The 13,078-nt window shown below is 32.9% G+C and overlaps 1 protein-coding gene across 1 annotated transcript in view; it reads left to right on the top strand.

Moving 5' to 3' along the window:
* The first annotated feature begins 1,692 nt into the window (after positions 1 to 1,692).
* The window catches only part of LOC122809234 (probable E3 ubiquitin-protein ligase MID2), a 367,361-nt gene continuing 355,975 nt past the window's right edge, over positions 1,693 to 13,078 (top strand). Inside the window, exon 1 of the mRNA XM_044080546.1 lies at positions 1,693 to 1,867. Coding sequence (XP_043936481.1) covers positions 1,859 to 1,867 — 9 coding nt within the window. The 5' untranslated portion in view covers positions 1,693 to 1,858. The remainder of the gene's footprint in view (positions 1,868 to 13,078) is intronic.

Here is a 13,078-nt window from a genome sequence, read left to right as displayed (position 1 = left end):
AACAAACAGGTATAACATTTTCTTAAGTAAATAACTCACGTAAAGCTTGGACCACTTTAATCACAGCTCCTTGAATATATTACAGACATTTCTGAGCCCTTACTTATAAGTCACATAAAGGGCAAGACAGAAATCGGCAACCCACAAAGCTGTATAAGACAGCACAGTAATCTGGGAGACATTAAATCAGAGAATTTTTAGCTAACATTATTGAGGAAGGGGAAATAATTAATTGCCAGTGGCAAAAATCTAGACAAAAAAAGAAAAATCTTGTGATTCTGGCTAGCTGCTGAATTGCAAAGTTGCAGTAGCAGGTTTAAAACTTCGGCAAAGAAACACACTAGTACACTAATTTGGTAAGGATTTGTGGAAAAAATGCCCAACATGCTGGAAGAATTGTACACTCCTAAGAAGGAAGGTTCTTGAATATGATATAGAAAAGTTGTGAAGATGTGTGCAGGCATTTATATTAAGTGATCGAACAACGAAATGTTCAAACATGTAATAATCGACCCTTAAATGTCAAAAAGCTGTAATGTCGAACGGCAAAAAAATAAAAACATAAAAACACCCAAACCATAAAAACGCTCTAAGCAGGGGGGCAAGCCCCCTGCGGCCCCACACCCCCACTACTTAAATATACTAACTCCGAGATCGCACTACTGTGCAGACAATGGAAAACTTCCATGTCCGCACTGTACAGAGATCTCCATTAAACCTGTTGACATTCCGATGGTTCGACATTTAGGGGGGTAATTATTACGTGTTCGAACAATTCACTGTTTGATCACGTAAAATACACCCATGTGCAGTGTTCCTGCATCAAGGCAAATAATGATGATAATATTTAATATATGAAATGCAGTTAGTTTAGACTTTGATTTCCATTTTGTAGTAATTGCTAGTTTCGGCAGCCAGAGAAAGATCTTTAGAAAAGGGAAGGAAAAAAATTAAATAGAAATAAATGGAAATTGTGGGAACAAAACATGACTGGACTCAGAAAGAGGAGTAGTGAGGTTTAAGGGAAGGCATGAACTGTTCAATATTATGTAATGTTGGACTGATGACAGTTATAGGGAAAGAAAGAAAGAGAAAGAAAGAAGGAAGAAAGAGAAAGAAAGAAAGAAAGAAAGAAAGAAAGAAAGAAAGAAAGAAAGAAAGAAAGAAAGAAAGAAAGAAAGGGTGTGTGATGTACAATCTAAGTAAAAGGAGAAAAATGGTAATATGACTTATTTTTTTCTGTTAATGTATGTTTAGCTATGACTGAAGTGATAGTTTAATAAAGGTGTTTAAAAACAGGAAAATAATAATAATGATGAAGATATCTTTCAAGCCCGAGTGAGAATGTTGGCTTTACCAGGACCACAAGATGGCAATATTGCCTAGCAAGAAAGTATAATAAATTCTCTCTCTGGGTGTGTGCGTGCATGTGTGTCTGTCTGTGTGTGTGTGTGTGTGTGTGTGTGTGTGTGTGTGTGTGTGTGTGTTTGTGTGTGTCTCTCTCTCTCTCTCTCTCCCATCTTTCTCTCTCTCTGTCTTTGTTAACATCTGAAGCTATTTGTTTTTTCGATTCTCATGGATAGCTTACAAAATAATTAGTAACTTTAGGTCCTACTAAAACTGAAAATACATTAGGACATGTATAGAGACTTCTGATTCTGATTGTTGTTTAGTGATTTATTGATTGAAGTAGTATGTCTTGTAATGCATTGCGTATTTTTGTCTAGTAGACAAAGGCTGGTTGATACTCACTGGGCTTTCTTTTATATCTTATCTGAAAGAGGATGACCTTCAGACAGTTATTCACATATCTGCCAAATGTACCAGATGTATTTCCAGGACACGTCTTTTTGTTCTCATGTTGCCAGTAAGTATTATGCTATTTCATACAGACAGAACAATTAAATAGCAGTAGACGTAAAGTAGTTAAGTACAGAGGCTAAAGGTAAAGGCAAGTAAGAAATGCTATATAGCTCTGTTACTAGATCAGGTGAGTAAACTGGATGTGATACAAAATATGTAATAAAGCAAAGAAACACACAGTGGGAGATGAAACAGCGGAAGGAAAAGAGAGAACAGAAGGAGAGAAGCTATGACCATAAAAACAATCCTTTGTCAGATATTACATTGTGTCCCCTTCAAAACATCTAAAACCCTAAAATCAAATTTCATAACATTGAGAATACAACATCTAAAACCCAAACTATCTAAAACCCATAACATTGAATTTCATAACATCTAACAGTACAAATCACATGAAAATAACATACCGTCCACATATAATGACATATAATGGCACCAAACTACCAGACACACTTTTTACTATGTTTCTGCAGGGGGGGGGGGGGGGGCTTGACAAAGTGGGGTTAGGAAATGAACGTTTTTCCACAGTAGTGCGATCTTGGAGTTGGTATACTTAATTTATGGTGGGTGTGGTGGGTGGAGCCCTCCCACATGAGGGCTGCAGGGGGACTTGCACCCCCCCCCCACAGAAACGTAGTAAAAAGTGTGTTTGGAAGTTTAGTGTCATCATATGTGGAGGGGATGATATTTTCTTGTGATCTGTAGTGTTAGATGCTATGAAATTCGACGTTATGGGTTTTACATGTTTTGGGTTTTAGATGTTCTAGTCTCAATGTTATGAAATTAGATGTTATGGGTTTTAGATGTTTCAAAGTAGATCCTACATTTTATATTATAAAGTAATTGAGTTTGGATATGGTGAGTGTTCTTGTGATACTGCATTTTCCATTATAAAGTAATTGACTTTGGACATGGTGAGTGCTCTTGAGATACTGCATTTTTTAATGATAAAGTAATTGAGTTTGAACGTGGGGAGTGCTCGTGTGATACTGCATTTTTTATGATAAAGTAATTAAGTTTGGACATGGTGAATGCTCTTGTGATACTGCATTTTTGATTATAACAAAACTGAGTTTGGAAATGATGAGTGCTCTTGTGGTACTGCATTTTACATTATAAAGTAACTGAGTTTGGACATGGTAAGTGCTCTTTTGATACTACATTTTATATTATAACACAATTGAGTTTGGACATGGTGAGTGCTCTTGTGATACCACATTTTATAATATAAAGTAAATGAATATGGGTATGGCGACTGCTCTTGTGATACTGAATTTTATATTATAAAGTAATTGAGTTAGGACATGGTGAGTGGTCTTGTGATACTGCATTTCATATTATAACGTATATTAGTTTGGGCATGGTGAATGCTCTTGTGGTACTGCATTTTATATTATAAAATAACTGAGTTTGGACACAGTGAGTGCTCTTGTGATACTACATTTTATATAAAACAACATTGAGTTTGGACATGGTGAGTGCTCTTTTGATACCACCTTTTATATTATAAACTAATTGACTTTGGACATGGTAAGTGTTCTTGCAATATTACATTTGATATTATAGAGTAATTGAAATTGGACGTGGTAAGTGGTCGTGTGATACTGCATTTTTTATGATAAACTAATTGAGTTTGGACATGGTGAGTACTCTTGTGATACTACATTTTCTGTTATAAAGTAATTGAGTTTGAACATGGTGAGTGCTCTTGTGATACTACATTTTATATTATAAAATAATTAAGTTTGGACATGGTGAGTGCTCTTGTGATACAGCATTTTATCTTATAAAGTAATTGTATTTGGTGAGTGCTTTTATGATAATGCATTTTATATTATAACACAACAGAGTTTGGACATGGTGAGTGCTCCTGCGATACTGAATTTTCTATTATAAAGTAATTGAGTTTTGACACGGTGAGTGTTCTTGTGATACAACATTTTCTATTATAAAGCAGTTGAGACTGGACATGGTGAGTGCACTTCTGATACTACATTTTATATTAAAATGTAATTGAGTTTGGACATGGTGAGTGCTCTTGTGATATTGCATTTTCTATTATAAAGTAATTGCATTTGGACATGGGGAGTGCTCTTGTCATACTGCATTTTCTATTATAAAGTAAGTGAGTTTGGACATGGTGAGTGCCCTTGTGATACTACATTTTATATTATAAAGTAATTGAGTTTGGACATGCTGAGTGCTCTTGTGATACTGCATTTTCTATTATAAAGTAATTGAGTTTGGACGTGGTGAGTGCTCTTGTGATACTGCATTTTCTATTATAAAGTAATTGAGTTTGGACATGATGAGTGCTCTTGGTTTGGACATGGTGAGTGCTCTTGTGATACCCAATTTTATTTTATAAAGTAATTGAATTTGGACATGGTGAGTGCTCTTGTGATACTGCATTTTATATTCTGACAAAACTGAGTTTGGACATGGTGAGTGCTGTTGTGATACTGCATTTTATCTTATAAAGTAATTTAATTTGGACCTGGTGACCGCTCTTGTGATACTGCATGTTATATTATCACAAAATTGAGTTTGGACATGGTGATGCTCTTGTGAAGCTGCGTATTTTATTATAAAGTAATTGAGTTTGGAGATGGTTGGTGCTCTTGTGATGCACATTTAAGTACTAGAGTTCCGGCATCTATATCAAATTACAGTACGATGTAAATAGTAAATGCTATTTCATCACAAAGATAATATCGAAGCAACAAAATATTGAACAAACGGAACAGCACATTTTTTCCCAATGAAAAAATTTGCTGCTCCGTAAAAAAAAATAAACATAAACACAAATTTATGAGGGGGGGCTTCGACCACCACATGCCTTCCATGTGGGGGGCTGTGCCCCCCACACCCTCCATACTTAAATATGCCAACATCGAGATCACACCATAGTGGAAGAAATGGCAAAGTCCCGAAGCCTGCCCACCAGATTATTTCCCTGGAAAGAATTCAATGTTCCATGAATTTTCTATTTTGCCATTTTGACAGTATCGGATCGACTAAATAGCATTCACTATTTAGTCCATTTGATAGCATCATATAGACTCGAGTTTGGACATAGTGAGTGCTTTTGTGATACTACATTTTATATTATAAAGTAATTGAGTTTGGACATGGTGAGTGCTTTTGCGATACTACATTTTATATTATAAAATAATTGAGTTTGGACATGGAAAGTGCTCTTTTGATACTACATTTTATTTAATAACAAAACTGAGTTTGGACATGATCAGTGTTCTTGTGACACTACATTTTATATTATAAAGTAATTGCATTTGGAGATGGTGAATGCTCTTCTGGTAAAACATTTTATATTATAATGTAATTGAGTTTAGTCATGGTGAATGCTATTGTGATACCACATTTTATATTACATTGTAATTGAGTTTGGACATGGCAAGTGCTCTTGTGATACTGCATTTTATATTATAAAGTAATTGAGTTTGGACATGGTGAGCCTCTTGTGATACTGCATTTTCTATTATAAAGTAATTAAGTTTGGACATGGTGAGTGCCTTTGTGATACTGCATTTTATATTATAAAGTATTTGAGTTCGGACATTGTTAGGGGTCTTGTGATACTGCATTTTCTATTATAAAGTAATTGAGTTTGGACATGGTGAGCCTCTTGTGATACTGCATTTTCTATTATCAAGTAATTAAGTTTGGACATGGTGAGTGCCTTCGTGATACTACATTTTATATTATAAGTATTTGAGTTCGGATATTGTTAGGGGTCTTGTGATACTGCATGTTCTGTTATAAAGTAATTGAGTTTGGACATGGTGAGTGCTCTTGTGATACTACATTTTGTATGATAAGGTAACTGAGTTTGGACATGACGAGTGCTCTTGTGATACTGCATTTTATATTATAAAGTATTTGAGTTCGGACATTGTTAGGGGTCTTGTGATACTGCATTTTCTATTATAAAGTAATTGAGTTTGGACATGGTGAGTGCTCTTGTGATAATACATTTTGTATTATAAGGTAACTGAGTTTGGACATGACGAGTGTTCTTGTGATACTGTATTTTATATTATAAAGTAATTGAGTTTGCACATGGTGAGTTCTCTTGCAATGCTACATTTTATATAATAACAAAATTGAGTTTGGATATGGTGAGTGTTCTTTTGATACTACATTTTATATTATAAAGTAAATGCATTTGGACATGGTGAGTGCTCTTGTGATACTGCAGTTTATCTTATAAAGTAATTGAATTGGGACATGGTGAGTGCTCTTGTAATACTGAATTTTATATTATAACACAATTAAATTGGACATGGTGAGTACTCATGTGATACTACATTTTATATTATAAAGTAATTGAGTTTAGACATGGTGACTGCTCTTGTGATACTGCATTTTAAATTATAAAGTAATTTAGTATGGACATCGTGAGTGCTCTTGTGATAGTACATTTTATATTATAAAGTAGATGAGTTTGGACATGGTGAGTGCTCTTGTGATACTACATTTTATATTATAATGTAATTGACTTTGGACATGGTGAGTGCTCTTGTGACACTACATTTTACATTATAAAGTAACTGAGTTGGACATGGTGAGTGCTCTTGGGATACTACATTTTATATTATGAAGTAATTGAGTTTGGACCAGGTGAGTGCTTTGTGAAAATGCATTTTATCTTAGAAAGTAATTGAGGTTGGATATGGTGAGTGCTTTTGTGATACTGCATTTTATATTATAAGCTCTTGTGATACTACATTTTATATTATAAAATAATTGAGTTTGGACATGGTGAGTGCTCTTGTGATACTGCATTTTATATTATAACACAACTGAGTTTGGACTTGGTGAGTGCTCTTGTGGTACTGCATTTTATATTATAAAGTAATTGTGTTTGGACGTGGTGAGTGCGCTTGTGATACTGCATTTTCTATTATAAAGTAATTGAGTTTGGAGATGGTGAGTGCACTTGTGATACTTCATTTTATATTATAAAGTAATTTAGTTTGGACATGGTGAGCGCTCTTGTGATACTGCATTTTATATTATAACACAACTGAGTTTGGACTTGGTGAGTGCTCTTGTGGTACTGCATTTTATATTATAAAGTAATTGTGTTTGGACGTGGTGAGTGCGCTTGTGATACTGCATTTTCTATTATAAAGTAATTGAGTTTGGACATGGCGAGTGCTCTTGTGATACTACATTTTATATTATAAAGTAATTGAGTTTGGACATGGTTAGTGTTCTTGTGATACTGCATTTTATGTTATAAAGAAATTGCGTTTGAACATGGTGAGTGCACTTGTGATACTTCATTTTATATTATAAAGTAATTGACTTTGGACCTGATTAGTGCGCTTGTTTCACTGAATTTTCTATTTTAAAATAATAGAATTTGGACATGATGAGTGCTCCTGTTATACTTCATTTTATATAATAACAAATTTGAGTTAAGACATGGTGACTGCTCTTGTGATACTGAATTTTCTATTATAAAGTAATTGAGTTTGGATATGTTGAGTGCTCTTGTGATACTACATTTTATGTTTTAACACAATTGAGTTTGGAAGTGGTGAGTGCTCTTGTGATACTGAATTTTCTATTATAAAGTAATTGAGTTTGGATATGGTGAGTGCTCTTGTGATACTACATTTTATGTTTGAACACAATTGAGTTTGGACGTGGTGAGTCCTCTTTTGATACGACATTTTATGTTATAAAGTATTTGAATTTGGACATGGTGAGTGCTCTTGTGATACTGTATTTTTTATTATAAAGTAATTGAACATAGACATGGTGAATGCTCTTGTGATGCTGCATTTTATATTACAAAGTAATTGAGTTCGGACATGGTGAGTACTCTTGTGATACTACATTTTATATTACAAAATAATTGAGTTTGGACATGGTGAATGCTTTTGTGATACTGCATTTTATGTTATAAAGCAATTGCGTTTGGACATGGTGAGTGCGCTTGTGATACTTCATTTTATATTATAAAGTAATTTAGTTTGGACATGGTGAGCACGCTTGTGATATTACATTTTATATTATAAAATAATTGAGTTTGGACATGGTGAGTGCTCTTGTGATACTGCATTTTATATTACAACACAACTGAGTTTGGACTTGGTGAGTGCTCTTGTGGTACTGCATTTTATATTATAAAGTAATTGTGTTTGGACGTGGTGAGTGCCCTTGTGATACTGCATTTTCTATTGTAAAGTAATTGAGTTTGGACATGGTGAGTGCTCTTGAGATACTACATTTTATATTATAAAGTAATTGAGTTTGGACATGATGAGTGCTGTTGATTTAGATATGTTGAGTGCTCTTGTGATACCCCATTTTATTTTATAAAGTAATTGAAATTTGGACATGGTGACTGCTCTTGTGATACTACATTTTATATTATAATGTAATTGAGTTTGGACATGGTGAGTGCTGTTGTGATACTGCTTTTTCTATTTTAAAGTAATTGAGTTTGGACATGGTGAGTGCTCTTGTGATACTGCATTTTCTATTATAAAGTAATAGAGTTTGGATATGTTAAGTGCTCTTGTGATACTACATTTTATGTTTTAACACAATTGAGTTTGGACGTGGTGAGTGCTTTTGTGATACTGCATTTTCTATTATAAAGTAATAGAGTTTGGATATGTTGAGTGCTCTTGTGATACTACATTTTATGTTTTAACACAATTGAGTTTGGACGTGGTGAGTCCTGTTTTGATACAACATTTTATATTATAAAGTAATTGAGTTTGGATATGGTGAGTGCTCTTGTGATACTACATTTTATGTTTGAACACAATTGAGTTTGGACGTGGTGAGTCCTCTTTTGATACGACATTTTATGTTATAAAGTATTTGAATTTGGACAAGGTGAGTGCTGTTGTGATACTACATTTTATATTATAAAGTAATAGAGTTTGGACATGGTGAGTGCTCTTGTGATACTGCATTTTTTATTATAAAGTAGTTGAGTTTGGAGGTGGTGAGTGCTCCTGTGATACTGTATTTTCTATTATAAAGTAATAGAGTTTGGATATGTTGAGTGCTCTTGTGATACTACATTTTGTGTTTTAACACAATTGAGTTTGGACGTGGTGAGTCCTGTTTTGATACAACATTTTATATTATAAAGTATTTGAATTTGGATATGGTGAGTGCTCTTGTGATACTATATTTTGTGTTTTAACACAATTGAGTTTGGACGTGGTGAGTCATGTTTTGATACAACATTTTATATTATAAAGTATTTGAATTTGGATATGGTGAGTGCTCTTGTGATACTACATTTTTTATTATAAAGTAGTTGAGTTTGGAGGTGGTGAGTGCTCCTGTGATACTGTATTTTCTATTATAAAGTAATAGAGTTTGGATATGTTGAGTGCTCTTGTGATACTACATTTCATGTTTTAACACAATTGAGTTTGGACGTGGTGAGTCCTGTTTTGATACAACATTTTATATTATAAAGTAATTGAATTTGGACATGGTGACAGCTCTTGTGATACTACATTTTATATTATAATGTGATTGAGTTTGGACATGGTGAGTGCTTTTCTGATACTGCATTTTCTATTATAAAGTAATAGAGTTTGGATATGGTGAGTGCTCTTGTGGTACTACATTTTGTGTTTTAACACAATTGAGTTTGGACGTGGTGAGTGCTTTTCTGATACTGCATTTTCTATTATAAAGTAATAGAGTTTGGATATGTTGAGTGCTCTTGTGATACTACATTTTATGTTTTAACACAATTGAGTTTGGACGTGGTGAGTCCTGTTTTGATACGACATTTTATATTATAAAGTATTTGAATTTGGATATGGTGAGTGCTCTTGTGATACTGTATTTTTTATTATTAAGTAATTTAGTTTGTACATGATTAGTGGTCTTGTGATAGTGCATTTTATATTTTAAAATAATTGAGTTTGGAATGGTTAGTGCTCTTTTGATGCTACATTTTATATAATAACAAAATTGAGTTTGGACATGGTGGCTACTCTTATGATACTACATTTTATATTATAAATTAATTGAGTTTAGACATGGTGACTGCTTTTGTGATACTACATTTTATATTATAAAATAATTGAGCTTGGACATGGTGAGCGCTCTTGTGATTCTACATTTTCTATTATAAAGCAATTGAGTTCAGTCCTGGTGAGTACTGTTGTGATACTACATTTTTTATTACAAAATAATTGAGTTTGGACATGGTTAGTGTTCTTGTGATACTGCATTTTATATTATAAAGTAATTTAGTTTGGACATGATTAGTGCTCTTGTTTTACTGCATTTTTTATTTTAAAATAATAGAGTTTGGACATGATGAGTGCTCCTGTTATACTTCATTTTATATAATAACAAATTTGAGTTAAGACATGGTGACTGCTCTTGTGATACTACCTTTTATATTCAAAAGTAATTGAGTTTGGACATGGTGAGTGCTCTTGTGATACTGAATTTTCTATTATAACACAATTGAGTTTGAACGTGGTGTGTCCTCCTTTGATACGACATTTTATGTTATAAAGTATTTGAATTTGGACATGGTGAGTGCTCTTGTGATACTGTATTTTTTATTATAAAGTAATTGAGCATGGACATGGTGAATGCTCTTGTTATGCTGCACTTTATATTACAAAGTAATTGAGTTTGGACTTGGTGAGTACTCTTGCGATACTACATTTTATATTTCAAAATAATTGAGTTTGGACGTGGTGAGTGTGCTTGTGATACTGCATTTTCTATTATAAAGTAGTTTAGTTTGGACATGGTGAGTGCTCTTATGATACTACATTTTATATTATAAAGTAATTGAGTTTGGACATGATGAGTGCTGTTGATTTAGATATGTTGAGTGCTCTTGTGATACCCCATTTTATTTTATAAAGTAATTGAAATTTGGACATGGTGACTGCTCTTGTGATACTACATTTTATATTATAAAGTAATTGAGTTTGGACATGATGAGTGCTGTTGATTTAGATATGTTGAGTGCTCTTGTGATACCCCATTTTATTTTATAAAGTAATTGAAATTTGGACATGGTGACTGCTCTTGTGATACTACATTTTATATTATAAAGTAATTGAGTTTGGACATAATGAGTGCTGTTGATTTAGACATGGTGAGTGGTCTTGTGATACCCCATTTTATTTTATAAAGTAATTGAATTTTGGACATGGTGAGTGCTCTTGTGATACTGCAATTTATCTTATAAAGTAATTGAATTTGGACATGGTGACAGCTCTTGTGATACTACATTTTATATTATAATGTAATTGAGTTTGGACATGGTGAGTGCTGTTGTGATGCTGCAATTTATCTTATAAGGTAATTGAATTTGGACATGGTGACAGTTCTTGTGATACTACATTTTATATTACAATGTAATTGAGTTTGGACATGGTGAGTGCTCTTGTGATACTGCATTTTCTATTATGAAGTAATTCAGTTTGGACAAGGTGAGTGCTGTTGTGATACTACATTTTATATTATAAAGTAATAGAGTTTGGACATGGTGAGTGCTCTTGTGATACTGCATTTTTTATTATATAGTAGTTGAGTTTGGAGGTGTTGAGTGCTCCTGTGATACTGCATTTTCTATTATAAAGTAATAGAGTTTGGATATGTTGAGTGCTCTTGTGATACTACATTTTATGTTTTAACACAATTGAGTTTGGACATGGTGAGTCCTCTTTTGATACGACATTTTATATTATAAAGTATTTGAATTTGGATATGGTGAGTGCACTTGTGATACTTCGTTTTATATTATAAAGTAATTTAGTTTGTACATAGTTAGTGGTCTTGTAATACTGCATTTTATATTTTAAAATAATTGAGTTTGGACATGGTGAGTCTTCTTTTGATGCTACATTTTATATATTAACAAAAGTGAGTTTGGACATGGTGAGTCTTCTTTTGATGCTACATTTTATATATTAACAAAAGTGAGTTTGGACATGGTGGCTACTCTTATGATACTACATTTTATATTATAAATTAATTGAGTTTAGACATGGTGGCTACTTTTGTGATACTACATTTTATATTATAAAGTAATTGAGCTTGGACATGGTGAGTGCTCTTTTGATGCTAGATTTTATATAATAACAAAATTGAGTTTGGACATGTTGGCAACTCTTGTGATACTACATTTTATATTATAAATTGAGTTTAGACTGAGTTTAGGCTGCTTTTGTGATACTACATTTTATATTATGAAGTAATTGAGCTTAGACATGGTGAGTGCTCTTGTGATACATAATTTTCTGTTATAAAGTAATTGACTCTGGACTTGGAGAGTTCTCTTGTGATACAGCATTTTATCTTATAATGTAATTGAATTTGGATATGGTGATTGCTCTTGTGATACTGCTTTTTAGTTTAGTTGAGTTTGGACATGGTGAGTGCTTTTGTGATATTATATTTTATATTATATCACAATTGAGTTTTGACTTTGTGCTCTTGGGATTCTACATTTTACTTTTTAAAGTAATTGAATCTGGACATGGTGAGTGCTCTTTCAATACTACATTTTGTATTATTAAGTAATTGAGTTTGCACATGTTGAGTGCTCTTGTGATACTGCATTTTATCTTATAAAGTAATTCAGTTTGGGCATGGTAAGTCTTCTTATTTTATTTATTTTATTTATTTTACATTTGTTAACCGGGCTAGTCCAACTGGATACATGCCCATTTTCAGTAGAGGCCCCGGGAGAAAAGCTCCAAGTTGCAAGACAGGTGTATAATACATATTAAAAACATATACAATACAGAAAACATATAATACAAAAAAAATTGCTACATGACATTAAAAATATAGAGTTAGTCATCTAAAGTATAAAAAATGTACAACTTCTTCTGATACTACATTTTATATAATAACAAAACTGAGTTTGGACATGGTGAGTGCTCTTGTGATACTGCATTTTATCTTATAAAGTAATTCAGTTTGGGAATGGTGAGTGCTCTTGTGATACTGCATTTTATTTTATAAAGTAATTGAATTTGCACATGGTGACACCTCTTGTGATACTGCATTTTATATTATCAAAAATCTGAGTTTGGACATGGTGAGTGCTCTTGTGATACTGCATTTAATATTATAACACAATTGAGTTTGAACATGGTGAGTCCTCTTGTGATATCACAATTTATATTATAAAGTATTTGAATATGGACATGGTGAGTGCTCTTGT

The sequence above is a fragment of the Protopterus annectens genome, chromosome 8.part0, assembly GCF_019279795.1.
Source record: "Protopterus annectens isolate FY-2018-M chromosome 8.part0, PAN1.0, whole genome shotgun sequence".
In the NCBI taxonomy this organism is placed as follows: Eukaryota; Metazoa; Chordata; order Ceratodontiformes; family Protopteridae; genus Protopterus; species Protopterus annectens.
The sequence above is the reverse complement of the archived record's forward strand: the minus strand, read 5'-3'. Positions and strand labels throughout refer to the sequence as shown.